The 18608-nt window shown below is 40.4% G+C and overlaps 1 protein-coding gene across 2 annotated transcripts in view; it reads right to left on the reverse strand.

The window, feature by feature from the left end:
• The window catches only part of stab2 (stabilin 2), a 57660-nt gene that overhangs the window by 12605 nt on the left and 26447 nt on the right, over positions 1-18608 (reverse strand). For both annotated transcript variants that reach the window (XM_080420660.1, XM_080420661.1), the window contains 33 exons: positions 18425-18518; positions 18153-18311; positions 17431-17526; positions 16201-16293; positions 15896-15943; positions 15292-15425; positions 14456-14558; positions 13565-13642; positions 13133-13222; positions 12592-12699; positions 12195-12320; positions 11402-11530; positions 11227-11289; positions 11026-11124; positions 10309-10504; positions 9109-9204; positions 8644-8701; positions 8477-8550; positions 8231-8356; positions 7204-7277; positions 7014-7085; positions 6436-6555; positions 6049-6093; positions 5716-5808; positions 5146-5301; positions 4714-4851; positions 4132-4191; positions 3273-3449; positions 3062-3151; positions 2819-2965; positions 2660-2719; positions 2369-2492; positions 1444-1593 (listed from right to left, as the gene is read on the reverse strand). In XM_080420660.1, coding sequence (XP_080276786.1) covers positions 1444-1593; positions 2369-2492; positions 2660-2719; positions 2819-2965; positions 3062-3151; positions 3273-3449; positions 4132-4191; positions 4714-4851; positions 5146-5301; positions 5716-5808; positions 6049-6093; positions 6436-6555; positions 7014-7085; positions 7204-7277; positions 8231-8356; positions 8477-8550; positions 8644-8701; positions 9109-9204; positions 10309-10504; positions 11026-11124; positions 11227-11289; positions 11402-11530; positions 12195-12320; positions 12592-12699; positions 13133-13222; positions 13565-13642; positions 14456-14558; positions 15292-15425; positions 15896-15943; positions 16201-16293; positions 17431-17526; positions 18153-18311; positions 18425-18518 — 3476 coding nt within the window. The remainder of the gene's footprint in view (positions 1-1443; positions 1594-2368; positions 2493-2659; positions 2720-2818; positions 2966-3061; positions 3152-3272; positions 3450-4131; positions 4192-4713; positions 4852-5145; positions 5302-5715; positions 5809-6048; positions 6094-6435; positions 6556-7013; positions 7086-7203; positions 7278-8230; positions 8357-8476; positions 8551-8643; positions 8702-9108; positions 9205-10308; positions 10505-11025; positions 11125-11226; positions 11290-11401; positions 11531-12194; positions 12321-12591; positions 12700-13132; positions 13223-13564; positions 13643-14455; positions 14559-15291; positions 15426-15895; positions 15944-16200; positions 16294-17430; positions 17527-18152; positions 18312-18424; positions 18519-18608) is intronic.

Genomic DNA, 18608 nt, shown 5'->3' on the forward strand with positions numbered 1-18608 from the left:
GTCTGCTTATTATAAGCGGCTTCTTTCTAAAATGTAGTTGATATTTGGGCTTGTTTCCAAATGTTTTGATTGTTGTTTAAACCAGTGGTTCTCAAACATGTTCATGTATTTTTCCACAGACCCCCATCTGAAATTATAATTTGTGCCAGGGAGCCCCTAACAAATATGTGTCAAAAATATTCCACATTTTCCCCTTATATGTTTGTATTTGTATGTTTTGTATGTTTTGTTTGTTAGTAATGTGCTAGTCTTTTCTTTTTTGTGTATGTTTGTTTTCATGTTCTGAAAAATCCAATAAAAAGTAACTGAAAAAAAAATGAAAAAAATCCACATTTTGCACTTTTTCCCCCTCAAGATTTTTTTGTAAATAGCAGATCTACAAGCTCACAATGGGTCGCGAAGCGTTGTGAGCTTGTAGATGGGTAATTTTCAAATATATAATATCCCATGTCTAGGTAAAGTGCTCTTGGCCTAGTTATCTTCTTTTGGGCTTGTTTTCATAGACCTGGCTGCTTATTTCTCTCACAATATCTGGCAACACTGGCTGTACCTCGCACACGTTCATCTAGTTACATATATGTCCAAGGATTCGTTAGTGATGTCATATCACTGACACATCCTTGGTATCTTTATGCAGTTCTACTTCCGTGTCGCATAGTATTGACATCACTGTCGAATCCTTGGTATTATGATCCTAGCCTTTCGCAACGGTGTTTGTTTACCAGCGCTGCCACTCCACGCTGTATTTTTTTTCAAGCTTGCGCTTATGAAACACTACACAGGATTAGTATTTCATGTCAACATTCAAGTACAACTATCAGAAGATAACTCAGGTAAAGTAATGCCTCACTCTGCAAGGGGGGTTGCCCGCTGGCCGCAGCTAATGGGAGTGGCCGAGTGGGGAAAGAAGGTTGAACAAAGTGTTACGGGGGCTGTCTTTGGAGCTGGTCTGACTGAGACGCGCCGAAACATGTAGTGCGGAAAGGAATGAGACCTAGCTCTCGTGACGTAAATAACGTCACGATGTACGCGATTCAACGCGAAGATTACTAGATATCTAAAAACACAGATTTTACAACAAAAAAAAAAACAGGATCTTGTTTCTTGAGTCCTAAACTTCATTAAAACAAGTTTTCGGTGAAGTGTCCCTTTAAGACTTCTGGTGATTAGTAGTTTTCTTGCCTACCTATGTTGAATGCACTTATTGTAAGTCGCTTTGGATCAAAGCGTCTGCTAAATGACTGTAATGTAATGTAATGTAATGTGATGCAATGACCTTCTAGGGTTCAAATTAACCCTAGAGTCCCTATTCTGGTCATGTCTTAATGTATACATTCTGTGAAAATAGCCAGGGGACCCAAAAAAGTTAGAAGAGTTTAAGTGGTTAATGACTCCTCCCCAGCTAAAATGAAAATAATGAGATGAAATCTCAACATACTGCACCTGCACAGTTTGGTCCGAAGTGATCGTCATTGCAGCGCTCACAGGCCACGCCCTGGAAACCCTCGTCACACTTACAGGTGCCGTTACCTAGGTGACCGTCATCGCACTTTCCATGGTTACTGCAAATGGACCCCGAACCGCCAGGACAAGCTGAGGAAACATGTGAAAAGTGTCAGTTATTTGTTCACTGTGCTCTTATATACGAGTCCTGTGAGGTTGAGGTTTATACTCTGATACTTAAGATCAGTGTTTGTCAAACCTTTTCATGTCAGGAACCCGCAAATTAATATGTATTTGGCCACAGACCCCCATCTGAAAATATTTTGTGCCAGGGACTCCCATGCCTGAGAAGCAAAAGAGAATCCCACACACTGTATTTTATTGCAGCCAGGTATAAGCTACTGTACCTAATGAAGTCCGAGCGACCAAAACATTGTACTGCAATTTCTGTAAGTGAAGAGTGTAGTGTGCAGGATTCTCTTTTGCTTCTCAAACAGTGACTGCCTGAAACCTACGCACCTGTCCTCTGAAGTAGGTGTGCAAAAGGACTTTTTTTTTTTATTACAAATTTTACATTGTGCGTGTGAATATTTAAAAAATATTCCACATTTTCCCATTTTTTTCAAGAGCATGAAGATCAGCTATTTTCCTCTGTATAGGGTTAAAGTGGTTAAACTGATTGTTATGCTATTGTTATGTTATCCCACTTTGGGAACCACTTACTTACATCATTATGAACCAGTCACTTCATAACAAATGCATTATTATAACTTGACCCTGGTCAAGTCCAATTTCAAGGTTCTTCTATTCTATTGTTACGTCTTGTGTACAGGTACAAATGAGTAAAATGACTTTTGATCAACTCATCGGACATTGTAAACAACAATAATAATGTGATAAGAAAAACTTTCTGTGTGAATCTTACCGAGACAGTCGCGTCCATAGTAGCCAGCACAACACTTTGACTGCCAGAAGTTGACTGTGCATATGGCCTGACAGCCGGTGTTTTTAGTGATATACATCATGGGCAGATCACACTTCTTAACCTCCTGAAGACAGCATACAAAAATAGCATACGGTCAAGGCATGGATGGATGGATGGATGGATGGATGGATGGATGGATGGATGGATGGATGGATGGATGAATGGAAGGAAGGAAGGAAGGAAGCAAGCAAGGAAGGAACGAAGGAAGGAAGGATCAGTGGAGACATGTACCTTTACTTTTGAGCCACTGGGACAGCGAGTCGATGAGGCCGTGCACGGCCCACAATTCATCTGTCACACGAGAGAAATGTCAGAAAAAATATCTCCGTCTCCATATACTTAATTTCCCATGAAGCATTGCTGTGTGTATTTTGTGCAACATCGATTCACCTGGAGCTCGAAGCTTCTCTGATCATCGCAGCGACCTCCGAGGCTGGGCGGAGTCAGAAGGCAGTCGATCCCATAGGCCAGGCCCCCACCGAAGAGGAGGTGGCGCTGAATGAGCCGGCACTTGCCGCCGTTTATATAAACTTCTCCCTATTAATAGTCATGATAATAACAATCACCCAGAGGTACAAATGGATAAGTTGACACCAAGGATTGTATCGTGAAGCAGTTGTAATGCATACTTACGATGTTGTCCATTCCCCCACAACTGAATGTGAGTTGCGAGCCCTGCAGGGTCCTTGCTAATTCCAGGTGGATCAGCTCTGCACTGAACACCTGAGAACAAAGAGAAGAGTATTTAACACCTGAGAATAAAGAGGAGAGCATTGAAGGCCTCTCTACCCACTCAGCTACGACCGCTGCAAAGGCCATGCAGGCTAGCACAGCCCTTAATTACCTTTTGACCATAAAGGATGTGATACTTGAGGTATTCCACTAGCTGTGGTTTGTTGTCCTGGCTGTAGAGGAAGTCTTTCTGTTGCTGGGACAGGGCGGCCATGACAGCGTCTGAGGGCAGGAACACCGTCACTGGCTGGTATGTAAGATCATTCACCAGCTCCATCACACCTGTGTCCTGACAGGAAAAAACACACTCATCAACACAGACTCAACTTTTACACTTGCTCCTCATTGACTTACATTGTACGCTAAAACAGCCCTCAAAGTCACTCTTTTAGCACGTAAACAAAGTTGATTCAGACAATATAGAGCATCACAAAACCCAATACTGTTTTTTTTTATATAAATGTTAACTTCCTGTTGATTTGGGCATTTTTATTAGGAAGAAAACCCGGACTGGATCCGGATCATCAAATAGTAAAATCAACAGGAAGTTAACATTTTTGGTGATGTTCTATATAGTCTGAATCAACCTTGTTTGCGTTCGTTTATGTGCTAAAAGAGTGACTTTGAGAGCTGTTTTAGCGTACAATGTAAGTCAATGAGGAGCATATTTTGAATTATCAATTTCTAATCAATGGAGCAATTATTTTTGATTTCTTGTCCACCTTTGGAGTTGCATCATGGCAAGGTAACTACACAACCAAAACCTCTACCAAAGTGGTCTTGCCCTTTATCTACTATTCGGAAAGATGCAAGTTGAGAATGCATGATCCCACCCAGCTATACAATATACATTATACACTTGAACCCCAGCTACCATATTCTGAGGGGGAAATTAGCCCCCAAAAAAAGCCCATCTACCAGGTCACAACGCTGTGAATGATTTGACGTCATTAGGGTTCTTTAACACTTACCTCCAGCAGCTTGTAGAATGTCTTGTAACCATGGCGATCAGCGATGTTTGTCAAGTTGAGCTAAATTACATTCAATAAGACAAAGAGAGGGAATGGATTAATTAATCTGATGAATTATTAGCTGAGAACAAACTCTCAGTTGTCAGTTTTCAAAATGTAATTGGGTAATTGAAAAGGATTATTTTTGTTTGTTAAAGAGTTAATAACTCTCAGTCAAGGCTAACATTGAAATTCTCAAATCAACTGACGGTTTCAGCTGACAGATTGTAATTCAACAACATATCCTCCACCAATACAAACCTTTATGTCAAAGCAGTGTTGATTTCGTCGACTAAAACTATGACGAAAAATGTTCGTCGACTACTTTTGACTAAAACTAAGACTAAATATATTGACAATTTTCGTCAACAAATAGCATTTTATTCAAAAGACTATGACTACAACTAAATAAAAAAAATCAACTGTCAAAGCATATAAAATTATGATATAACATATGTTTAAATCTATAAAATGACTAAATCTTCAATGTTTTTAGCGATCCAACAACCAGTCCTTGTTCTGGTGTTAGTAGTGTACACGTACCACTTGTAGCGCCGGTTCCTTGTCTTTATCCACAGCGACACTGGAGGGGAACAGAAGAGTGTCAACCTCATGGAGAATTCCATTGGCGCTCACACCGTCACTGTATGTCACGTTGGCCTCGTTGATGAAGAGGCTGCCCTGGAAACATCCAACATGACATACCATAATTATATATCCTGTTCTCATCTCTATGAAAACTAAATTTTCAAGGATTTAAAGAAAGAAATACCTTTTACATGATTTATTTTATTATTATTATTATTATTTTAATGTTATATCATCATTACAATCTTATTGTGTTGCCAATTATTTAGGGGCCACTTGCAATACCCTCATATCCCACCAATGTGCCCTGACCCACCGGTTGGGAATCACTGTTGTAAGGCAACTGGAGACAAAGAATTTGACAATACAATATTAAATGCTGGTTACCTCAGACAGTCTGGTGGTGACCACCTCCCCTGCCATAGTGGTGATGTTTCTGGGAGTGCTCAGGTCACTGGGCAGCAGAATGTGACACATCACTATGTGGTTGCGAAGGACTTCAGCATATTTCTCCCTGTGCTTGTCCACCAGAAATCCCTTCATCTAAGAGAGGAAAATAAAGTTTCTCTACTTTGACTCGCTGCCTCCAATATACAGGGAACTGCAATATTCAACAATATTCGATACCAGAAGAAACAAGTGGTGTATACATTTCCAGATTCTTAAAAGAGAGCGATTCATTTAGTGATGGTTCTGAAATGGAAAAGATTACGTGACACCACCAAGTTGTATTGTACATCTGAGGCCAGTGGCTCTAGATTGACAATAATTCATTTTTATTTGCTTCTTGTGTAATTTCTTCTTTAGCAAAAGCCACAGAACCTTTAAAGAAACACATTTGATAAAAATGTGTGGTTTCTATACCGTTTAAAAAGTAGCTAAATTACGCATTGAAACACAACACCTTTGGCTAATAACAGACAGACAACCGAGCAATGGAGTAGAGAGATTTCACACCCTGTTGGAGCCATCGCGGTCTTTCAGGAAGGCGTCTGCGCTGGGAGCGAAGACGGTGAACGGGCCGCGGCCTTTCAAGGAGATCTCAGATATCTGAAAACAGAGGTCAACTCATCCTTGCACTTAGTCCTTGCGATGGCTGCACATATTCAGAGTGATTTCAATAATAGGTTTGTTCTTCATTTAAGCATTATATGATCATTGCAGCAGTATTATGATAATAATAATAATAATAATAATAATACTTTCAATTTATATAGCGCTTTTCTAAGCACTCAAAGTCGCTTTACAAAAAGAGAACAAATAAAAACAACTTTATGAGTATTCACTTACCATCAACCCAAGGTAGAAGTCCCTCAACTTCCTGGTGATAAGTTCCTGCAGGGAGAGAACCGTTAGTGGAAAAAACTCATGTGTTCAAATACAGTGCTTCACCGCCTTTCTGGCATTCACTGACCACTTAACATGGCTGCCATGTCAAGTGGTTAGATGGATGGGTGATGCATAATGCACAATGTTTATTTTAATGATCAATCGATTGTGTTCCAGATTGGATCAATGAAACATGCAGTAGTATCCTTTACGTTCCTAGAAAACGCATGTTTGAATATCATATATATATTTTTTTTATATTATCATTAAAATCTTAGTGTTCTAGCAGTTATTTTGGGGCCCAATTGCAACATTCTGAATGTGTCCATTGGCTGAAGCTGCCCTCACCTTCCCCACGGTGCCTTTACAGATGATGCCGTCTCCTATGAAGTTGCTGGGACACGTGCAGGTGCGTACGCCTGGACCACTCATGTTGCACGAGGCGTACCTGTGACAGTCTCCGTGTTTCTGTTCATTTACACAGTTAGATGTTCTAGTCAACTGCATGATACACGACAGATCAGTAGAGTTTCTGCTTTGGCTGTGTTGGTTTTGTTTATGTATTTCTTCAGTTCACTGTGTACTTGAAATTGAGTTGAATCAGATCACCATTTATCAGATCAGAATGTTTGTAAACAAATGTTTAGAGCGGTGTTTCCGGGTAGAATGTCTATTTACACAATATAAAATATTGTTAAAAGTTTTAGTTTGTCAATCTGTGGATATTTAGATCAAAATTATATATTTCTTAAAGTCAATAATGACAATGTCATGTTACACATAAATAAGGTTAATGAATAATATTGCACCAATGCTGCGCTGCCAGCCCTTTCTACACGGAAATACATTTTTGGTTGTGGTGATTCGGTTTATTACAAACTGTAAATAAAACAGGCGATATCTGGCTAGTTAAAGTAGAGATTTACCTTTCGACAGAGGTCAATCATCTTACAGCTTTTTCCGTCTCCTTCGTAGCCATTATTGCAAGCACAAGATGTCTGTGTAGAGAATGCACACGTGTATTCTCACTAGAAGCAAATCATATGAGCAATCTACATAAAATAAAAACAATAAAAAACTAGAAAGACCGGTAAGCAAGAAAGCAGTAAGATTTACTTTGTTAGGTCCATTGTGAATACAGTCTGCATTTACATCACAGCCTCCATGGCCTTCCAAGCAGGGATTTATCTCTAAGGAGAAAAAACAAAACAAAACAATAACTTTCTCAGCATATGTTTTTTGCCTGGTTTTGTTTTACCTTGATTGTGTCATGATCCTCAAGGTCAACTAGCAATATCCTCACAGCCAACAGGTTGAGAATCGCTGCCCTAAGCCAATTTGGACTGCAGTGATCACCAAATGAAACATATTTGTATCTCTCTCTGTTTGCAGTTGGATCTTTACTCTGTATTCTCTTATGCTTAACTTGTTTGCTTATTTATTTGAGTGTCCCCACATCAAATCAATCACACAATACTGTTTGATTGGATACTGTTCAAACATCTCAAATCAAATCAAACTTTATTTGTGAATCCCATTTAACCACATGAACCCCAGCATCCATATTCTGGCCCGATCTACAAGCTCACAACAGGTCGTGAGCTTGTAGATCGGCTATTTTTGGCAAAGAGATTTGGTGTGTAGACAGAAAAAAGCGGTCCAAGTACAGAGACAACTCAGGTCCAGTTTACTAAGTCTATAGGGTTTAAGAACAACCATGGTTGACCAAAGTGCTGTACAAGTTCAAATCTGAATTTAAATCAGCAAAAACATTATGCAAGAACACAAAGGAAAAACGTTACACAGATACATGACAAAGTGGATTACAGCATCAGTACACATCAAAAGGCCATGGGTCAACTAAGAGTAACTGGACTGGGTCGATCTAATATGGAGGGGTAGGCTATTCCAGAGCCTGGGGCCAACCCCAGTTTTTTTTTTTGCCTAGATCTCAGTACGACCAGTAGTAGCTGGTCAGCCCATCTCAGAGATTTAGTTGGAGTGTGTACAAGATCGGCAAGATAGGCAGTAGCCAGCCCATGAAGAGCTTTAAAAACTAATAATAATGTTTAAAATCAATTCTAAAACGAACAGGGAGCCAATGGAGCAAGGCAACATATGAACAATTTTATGTCTGACCTACCCACACAAACCAGGCCGTCCCCAGCATACCCTGGGTTACACACACAGTCCCTGCGTCCTGCTTGGGTCCTCTTGCACACAGCATAGACACTGCAACCTCCGTTGTCCTGTGCACAGGCATCTTTGGCTATAAACACACACACACACGCACACCAATGAATCAAGTATTCACACTTATTACATATTCACCAGGCATCATCAGACATCCGTAAACCATATTATCAATAATAGTTTTTTTTGCTCCTACCTTGGCAGTAAGTGCCGTTGCCTTCAAATCCTGCTGCACAGACACACTGCATGGCTGATGGCTTGATGACACAACTGTGGCAGAGGATGGAATAAACTAAATGAGTTGGGGATCATCTGACAATACAATATTTTGGCCCGCTATACTGTATGTCAGCATCCACTCACTTTGCACTGGTATGACACTTCTCGGAGCCACACAGCTCATCGGCTTTGGATTCAATCTCTGCAAGAGGGCAAAGGACAGAAGAAAACTCAGTCTTACAAATCCTGAACCCTCATGGGTCCATTTAGTTCCATATTGTACGCTCTGAGAGTTACGGTAAATTAACACAGAGGACCTGCGTACCTTTCCACTGCTTTAACTGAAGCAAATATGTTTATCTTACTCCTGCCAGTATGGTTAGAGCGATCACCTCAAATGTTAGCATAGCATTGTGTCAAACATTGTGCCTTGGAGTGTACCTATGTTCACAGCCAATATGTTCCCTCAAACCAAACCCTAAACAACCGTAACCCCAACCCCTAAACCTAACCTCAATCCTATCCCTAACCCCACCCGCAAACTGAGGGAACATAGGGCTGATCCCATCATTTTGGTATCATTTTGTTCAATAAACGTCACTTTCATACTTTCATCACAGAAGACACCTCTCCACCCCACGCTGCAGTCGCATGTCCCATCACCCTTCAGTCCGTCTTTACATCGGCCATTCTTACAAGCACACTCTGTAGAGAGACAGGGGGAGAGCGATTGGTTATTTAGTTTTCCACTTTAACATGTCATCTGAGACTGCTCATTATTATTGTGTGACACTCGGCTGGTATCCTACTGTAAAATCCTTTAATCCATTATTATCCTACTACATATCCTATAGACCAATTATTTGTTTACTAACATTGAGACTGGACGCACAGGTGATTGTTTCACACAATCAATTCCCAACCTGTTGTTTTGGGGTTTCGCTGGTTTCAGCACAGCCCAACCCCCTCTTGTGTGTTGGCTAGTGAGGCGCGTCCTAGCGAGACCTGACAGAATGGGTTTCATTGCGCGCATACTGGTTGCACGCATATACTGGTTCTTATCAGTGTGACGTCGTCTGTTAAGGGGTCTATACTACATAACATTAAGAAAAATGTACTTCTGTCTGTCTCCACCCATTGTTCTCAGTAGATTGAGCAATGGATCTGAACTTGCAGATGGACCAATGGCGTACAGTATGCAAGGAGGGAGGTTGCTGATTCTTCACTTTTTTATAAATTTAAAGCTGTTTATTAGCATTGTTGTGAAGTCTCACTCAATTAAGACTATGCTGTGGATTAAAATGGTGGGAGTGACTCACAGGAACAGTGCCCAGGGTTAACTGATCAGCAGGTATTTCCAATTGTCTAATTGTGCTCTCCTCTTTATAGTAGCATGCTGGACCAAGAGCTTGGGGTTTAGACACACACCGCTGGCAGAGAAAGAGCTGGCTCAACGGTGCAAAGTTATAAAGGACTTTGATTTAAACCCTTGACAAGCAACAGATCCAGCAAGGCTGGCCTATACACCCGATATAATTGTGTGTTGATGTTCATGTACATGTATGTAGTCAATAATCAGTGCTTTAAACTTGAATTACACAACAGTGTCGACAAGAATGCACAGTAGCAGTCAGCGTGCTACAGTCACATACCGACCAACGATAGTAGATCATGTGGGGTCATGAATACATGTTGTGTTTTCTGTCAACCAACCAATCTGTAATATTTTTATTTGGCAAGCCTGCTATTCTTCACGCAATTTTATTATCATTTTGCAGGTGAAATGGGTCAATAAGATACACGTCATACCTTGATCACAGTGGATGCCATATTTGCCCGTCTGGCAAGTCTCACACGCTGTCCCATTGAAGCCTGGACTGCACTGGCACACGCCTGTCCCATTCGTCCCATCCACACACACCCCGTTACCAAAGCAGGCCTGATCCTTAGGCCCTGGGCACGGTTCACAGTGCTCCCCAAAAAAGCCAGAACAGCACTTCCGCATCTGCAGAGAGTGACAACGGTTGTAACCATCTCCCCATTGAGAACATACTGTAGGCTGAAATGTCCAAAATGTAGAGAATGTTTGCATTTCACACCATGTCTAACAGGTGTCAGAATAGTCAGGAATCATAATATGACTTCCCAGACTTTTCAGAAACCCTTACATATGCCATTAAAGCTGCAATCTGGAAGTTATTTTAATGAATAAGACATTATTTTAACCAATCTGTATGGTATAAATACAATGTAACTAGCAAGTCTGCAGTGGTTGGAGGGTGGTCTACTATTCCATTGAGAAGTTTAGACCCTGGTGTTGGGTAGGACATAGGTGGTTGACAAAAGCCTGAAGCTCAAAAGAGCAATACAGTATCTCCCCTGTCCAAGCAGAGATGCCCTCTTGAAAGAGAGTATAGAAAACTGGTCTCCCACACAGGAGACCCCGTCTAGAATCCTGGGTTGGACATGAAACTCACAGATTGCAGCTTTAAAGCCATGCACTACACTTCTTATCCGTGCACGTACAATGTTTGTCTTTATGCAGACAGTCTTACAGCCCATGGTGAGCAGTCGTTCGCCATCGTACATGCGGCTGAACATGCACCTCCTCCGGATTACTGATTTCTGCGGGGAACACCAAATAATTACTACAGCCAACATACAGTGAATTAGAACACACAGGAAGATGTATTGGTCGGAGCTGAAAACCCTATAGAGAAATCCTACCAATGGGATGGATCCATTTGTGCAAGCCTGCTCTTGTGGGGTGAAGCAATCCTGACAGGTTCCCTTCAGACAAAGACATTTTCGGCATTCAGCATGAGTTTTATTTCAGGTTGTGTTGAGAAGGTGGTTCCTAAACAATATTGAGGGTTAGGGATCATTTAACACAGGACGTTACCATGAGGTGTCTGTTTTGTGCCTTGTCACAGCGATTCCTGTTAATCTCCAGCACTGACGTCAGGCCGTGGATCACCCCTTTACCGGTCATTATGTTGGACACGTTCACCTGGGCCTCATTCACAAACACCTGGAGGACAGAGGAGAGGAGGTAATGAAACACATGAAAAGGAGAACAACATTGTCATTTGCAATATGCCTGTGCAATACACAGTAAACTATTCAGTGTTAATTTAACTCTTGTAAGTGTGACCCAAGTGTGGGGTCCATTTGGACACATTTGTACACTCTCAGAGTGAGGAATGGACAAATGAACACTGAGGATTTTACTGTGTATTCAACACAAATGTACTAAGCACAATGCAGACCACCGCCAAGGCCTAAAAGACGTTTGTGCCTGATGGTGACGCTAGAGGGAAGGTCATGGGGTCACCAAAATAGATTAATAGATGTCTTCCTCTTGGTAACATGAATGAGTACAACATTGCCATTACTTTTCGAGATATGTTGGTCACAGACAGACAGACGAGGGTGAAAACAACCTCCTTGATAATGAGGAACTACGGTGTGGTTATAGTTTACAGAGGCATGCCTGCACAAATACACTGTAAAAAAGTGCAATACAGATTCACAGATTCCTTTACAGAGCCCTGAGTACGGGAGTACTGCATTGGTGTGCAAATTTCATTATTTTACATTACATGTTGAGCTTTTGATCCAGCACCAAGCCTAGTAGGTCCGGAATGTGCGTGTCTTCTGTCTTTTGCTCATCAGAGAACTACAACATAAAGTACCTTTCCATCCCTGGAGAAGATGGCCAGCTGGTAGGAGAAGCCCAGCATGGTCTCCTTGTAGCCCTGCAACTCTGTCTTCAACAGCCGCTCTGACAATAAGATGTGGTAGCGTGTCGTGTTCACATCCTGCCATCACCACACATGAGGTTCAAGATTATTTAGCAACATTTCAAATAACCTCCAATTTTTTTTCAATAGTAGCTTATTGGATGCAGTTAAACAATTATTTATGTTGTCTCACTGTTTATTCTTGCCTTCTTGTTTGCACTAGTTACAATTTATTTCAAAAGTATTATGATTTTCCTGTATTTCAAATACTAAAGCACTTTGTGCTGTAAACTGTTCAACCATCCATAACAAACACACATACTTATACATATTTGATGGTATACAGTACCATGGCTGTTGCGGCCATCTGTTTGAGGTAGTCGTTGACAGCAGCGTCGATCGGAGCAAAGATGGTGTACTCATCTGCCTGCTCCACCTCATCAGTCAGGTTATGTTGCTGAAAGAGACAACATCACTAGTCAACGATGTTCGGCATGGAAAGATGTGCTTAAAGACAGTGGTTCAGCTGCGCTTCACACTGGCACCCTCACAGTGTGAAGCGCAGGATAAAGCACAATCAAATAACGCAACATTTCTACTAATGTTGCTTTCTGTCCATGACCTTATCAAAACATCGCAAGCTACTGTTAGTAGGTTGTGAGCTGTTACCCACCAGCTTAAAAACTCTCTTTAAGGTTACAGAGATAAAAACGAAATAAAGGCATTGTAAACAAAACAAGGCATTTTACACTGCAAAATGTTTGGTTCACTATTTTGCTTTCAACAGTACGATGCTAGTTTCACTAAGTATTTTGATTTCATTAACAGTAAAATGTTAGTCTCACTAACCACTTTGATTTCAATAACGTTGAAGTAATGTTTATACATACAATGAGGTAGGATCTGAACAGTGAGAACTCTGGCCGCAGGGCAAGCAGCTCCAGCAGGCCTTCACTCATCTTCCTCTCTGGAACCAAAACCTGCAGGGCAGAATAGAAGACAAAGAAATATCAATTCAGTATGTGCTGCTGTAAAGATTTGAGTTACAAATGTTCGCTTCAAAAAATAAATGCAAAGATTTGCACACATTTTTCAAAAAAATAGCAGATCTACAAGCTCGTATTTTTGAATAGCCAACGTATAAATGAATGGTTAAAGTGGTTCAAATCTAAAATGACAGATGCTTTCCCGGCCTTAATGGGTTAATTTACAAAAAAAAACATAAAACATTGAAATATGGATATACGAGGTTTCTGCCCGACATCGACGATACGTGCTGTATGGTGAGCTGTGTGTTAATGGTCCAAGGCCAGTGCACCTACCTTATCAATGATGTGGATCAATCCATTGGTTGCAGCAACATTTTCTGTGACGATGGTCGCTCCCCCAATCGCTGTGGACTGACCAGACGATGAGAGTTATATGCAACTACAGTGCCATGAATGTCTGCTGTGTACACGCAGGTCAAAAACGCACACATACAAAGTCACCTGGAAAGCAGAAACTCGACTGACAAAGCAACAGGGTCTGCTGTAATGAGTGTAAAGTAACTAAGTACATTTACTTAAGTACTGTACTTAAGTACAATTTTGAGGTATTTTTACTTTACTGGAGTTTTTCCAATTTTCAGTACTATTTACTTCTACTCCACTCCAGGCAAATATTGTACTTTTACTCCACTACAATTATTTGAAAACATTAGTTACTTTGTAGATTTCGATTATTATTACAAAACATACATTAAACACTTCAGCCCTATACATTTCGGCCATTTGAAAATAGCCGATCTACAAGCTCACAATGTGTCGCGATGCGATGCATTGTGAGCTTGTAGATCTGCTATTTTCAAAAGATTTGTATACATTTGAAAATGTGAAATGGGACAATCTGTAATTCTGTATAACAAGTACTTTCCCTTTTGGTACTTTAAGCACATTTTGGTACTTTAAATACTTTTGTTCAAGTACATTTTGAATTCCGGACTTTTACTTGTAACAGAGTATCTCTAGAGTCTATATTGCAGTATTGATACTTTTACTTAAGTGAAAAAGTTTAGTACTTTTTCCACCTCTGCACCTACATTAGTGTACAGTCACTCAAGTCACTCTAGATAAGAATCAACTTTAGGTCAAAAATAAGGTAAAAAGGTAAACGTGAGCTACTTCTGCACCTTGAATGCTAAAGTCCCTGGGACCTCACCTGTGTGGACTCACCTCAGCAGAGGTTGAAACAACAAGTGTTGTCTTAAGCAGGGAAGGCAAGGAGGAAGTGTTGCGCAGAGTGGACAGAGGGTAGTTTCCAAGGATCATGTGATTTCTGTCAGGAGAGTCAGAATACAGTAGTATGAGAGTCATTAGAAACACCAGTGGTGTAAAGTAACTAAGTACATTTACTCAAGTACTGTACTTACTGTAAGTACAATTTTGAGGTATCTTTTTTTACTTTACTGTAGTATTTTCAATTTTCAATAATTTTACTTCTACTCCACTACATCTCAGAGGCAAATATTGTACTTTTACTCCACTACAATTATTTGAAAACTTTAGTTACTAGTTACTTTAGATTTGGATTATTATTACAAAACATACATGGACCACTTCAGCCCTATATATAGCCTACTTTGGCTATTTTCAAAGGATCTTTATACATTTGAAAACTTGTGAAATGGGACCTTCTGCATAATGATGAGTACTTATACTTTTGGTACTTTAAGTATATTTTGATGCCAATACTTTTGTACTTTTGCTCAAGTACATTTTGAATACCAAACGTGCACTTGTAACAGACTATTTCTACAATAGGGTATTGATACTTTTACTTAAGTACAAAATGTAAGTACTTCTTCCATCACTGTCAAACACTTTGTTGCTGTCAGAAACAATTGATTCTGAATATAGTCCGTTCTTATTCCTTGAAAATTCTTAAGAGTTTAAATGAATGCAGGATTTTACTGTCTATCGACATGGCAGAGCTCACAGTATACTACAGTATATCACAATATCAAGTATCAATCACATCAGAATTGCTCCGGACCAGCCGCGGTTCTTACCGGACGATGCTGGGCAGGTTGCCCTTGGCCATCCAGAAGTCCCGGTCATCCTTGGACATCTTTGCTATTGCTTCAGAGGACGGCAGCAGGAGGGTGATGTTCTGTTCCGACAGAGACTGGGACAGACCCGCGTTCTGGAGGACCACACACAGACAAGTTCTGTTAAAGATATTTTTTGGGCTTCCCGCCTTTATTTTGATAGTACAGTGAAGATTGACAGGAAACAGAGAGGGACGGGGAGTGACACTCAGCAGGCTCGGGAATAGAACCCGCGACTCGCTGCATTAGACTAGAGCCTATGTGGTATGCACCTTAACCACAAGGCCATTGGCGCATCGCACAGAGCCACAGACAAGTTCTATAGGCCAGTGGTTCCCAAATCTTTCTGGATCAGGGCCCACTTAAAAATCTTGAAACAACTTTAAGTTCATATTGTTTGTATCAGCATCACTCATTTTTAACTCATTTTTCAAGGTTGAAATGTTTTATAAAAATACTATGAAATGTAGTTTTTTTACTTTCATTTCTTTTTAATTAATGTTATATTATAAATAAATAAAAACTCCACCCTTTGTAGAAATATGAAATCTCATGATATACTCACAGTGACCCATTTGATGAACTCCGTGGCTTGAGGAAGCCATATCAGCTTCTGCAACAACAGTGGGTTTGTTAGTTTTTCCTTTTGACCTGGAGTCGCTATTTTATAAGCGAAAAAACTAAAACCAATTGATAAAACCTTTCCAAAAACAACAAAAATATCAGATGTACAAGAATGCGTTCAAAATGTGTTGCAATGTGAAACGTGGTGAATTTGTAGATATAAAATAAAAATAGATACTGCTATTTTTATGTGACACTGTCGTGCAACAAAGTGTAAAGGAGAGCTTATTAACACAAGCAACCAACCTGTTCCACGGTGCCATAGCACACCTCGCCATTCCCGGCGTATCCTTCGTCACACACACACTTCCACTGCCCAGAGAGCATCCGGCAGCTGGCCTGCAGAAAGCAGGCAAATCAATTGGGATTTGGTTTCTGATATGTCCTGCTTACATACAAAGTGTACATTTCAGTGTTCAGAAGTAGTGTTTCAGAACTGATTCAAAAAGGTTGTACAGCTTGTGGTAGATTTCAACCCAGGTCCCAAACTGTGAATTGAGTCTTGCTCCATGATGCAGGTTCATTCAAATATAGGCTTAATGACATAACTACTTTGCAGTGGTGGTAAAAGTACAAAAATGTTGTACTTAAAAAAAGTATCAATACAGCATTGTGGAAACACTGTAGTAAAAGTCCAGAATAAAAAGATTACTTGAGTAAAAGTACAAAAGTATTGGAATCAACATATACTTAAAGTACCAAAAGTAAAAGTACCCATTATGCAGAATGTCACATTTCACAGGTTTCAAATGTATAAAATGTACAAAAATCTTTAGAAAATATCCAATCTACGAGCTCACAACGCGTCACGATGCGATGCATTGTGAGCTTGTAGATCGGCTATTTTCAAATAGACAAAGTTTAAATAGGGCTGAAGTGGTTAACACTTTACCTGCCAATCACGAGTATAACCGTTGATGAAAAATACACCCGTTTACTGCCATCCACGAGTATAACAGTTTTTTTTCAATTTATCCACACAGAACCAGAGATATCACGATCCAAAGATTTCTAGCTCCATTCACTCCTTGGTTAACTTATTACTTTAAAATCCTGTATCTCGGCTCCTGTGTAAAAAAAAATTAAACACTGGCACTGGGGGAAGTAAAATAAAAAAAAACCTCTGGCAGGGAATGTGTTCTGTTTCGTAATAATAATCCAAATCTAAAATGTAGTGGCGTAAAAGTACAATAATTGCCTCTGAGATGTAGTGGAGTAGAAGTAAAAGTATAGAAAAATGGAAATACTCCAGTAAAGTAAAACAAATCCTCAAATTTGTACTTAAGTACAGTACTTGAGTACATAGTACTCAAGTACTTAGTTACTTTCCACCACCGTAAACCACTGCATCTTTGAGGGTCTCTGTCAGCCCTGGGATCCTGGAGGCTTCATCTCCTGCCACAACCTCTTTGGAAATGGGACGATTTAACAACTTAATTCGTCGTTCCGGTTGAGACATGACATACTGCTACCCACCAGTAAATGGCAGCCTCCACTTTGAGTCATACAGCGATTGACTGCTTCACAGTCTCTTCCATTGCCTCGGTAGCCGGACTTACACATACAGTCACTCTGTTAAAAAAACAAAACAAACACAATGTCTCCTTTTAAATGCATTTTCTGTGTCCTTGTTTGACCATATATCCTGTACGACGTCTTCATACTTATTTTTTCTCTATGATTATCTATTTTGCAGGAGCTTGTACAGAAAATAATTTCACTCTTTTACACGTGTTAAGTCAGTGATCATTTCCAACCAAGAAAAAAAGAGTAGCCCACAATATATATAGCTTTTCAAAACGGGCATGCAAATTTCAAAATAACATCTATATTAGTGATCGTTTTGGTGGTGTATTTACTTGGCCTTATCTGAATGCATTGCAGACTGCAGAGTATAGGCTACCTACTTCAGCAGATAGTTTACACCGAAATATTTTAGTCAGAGCAGACCCCTATATGATTGGAAAAGATAGGGAAAATATATTCGATTCACTAAGCATTTAAAACCATTAAACGTGCAGGAGTTTTTGCGTCAAAAATCCTGCCAAAGGCCTACATATCCTTAGAAATAAGTTTGAGCATCGGCTTCACAGATTTCAGCAACAATAGTACCTGTATGCTGTCTGCTGAAATGGCCTAATTCACCATTTCTTTTCATCTTATTTGATCGTATTTTCTCAGAGCACTGCGTGCATTACCTGCCCAGGTCCCACATAAATGCAGCTGGCATTGGGGTGGCAGCCCCCTCTCTCTGCACTGTCACAGTTGTTGCTGGGCTGGCACTCGTCGCCATCCTCCTTCCACCCGGCTAGGCACTGGCATGAGTGCGTCCCTGGTCCTGTCTTTATACATTTAGCCTGCAGGGGGCAGCGCAGAACACAGTTACCGTCAATGTACGATCAGAGAAATGAGGCTTCATCGCCCCTTGTCAACATGTTCGCCTGTGTTAACAGTAACTCATGCGACTTACATTTACACTACAGCCCCCCCTTAGTGGTGGAGCACAGGGATCTGCTTCCACGCAAGTGATGCCATCACCCTGGTAGCCATCTTTACATACACACCTACAACACACACAAACACACACCCAGCCATTACTGTGGAGTGAAAACAAACTAGTCATGGCACACACTTTCTTTTGAGTTGGCAATGCT

This window comes from Gymnoscopelus braueri (genome assembly GCF_963280865.1).
Source record: "Gymnoscopelus braueri genome assembly, chromosome: 23".
In the NCBI taxonomy this organism is placed as follows: Eukaryota; Metazoa; Chordata; class Actinopteri; order Myctophiformes; family Myctophidae; genus Gymnoscopelus; species Gymnoscopelus braueri.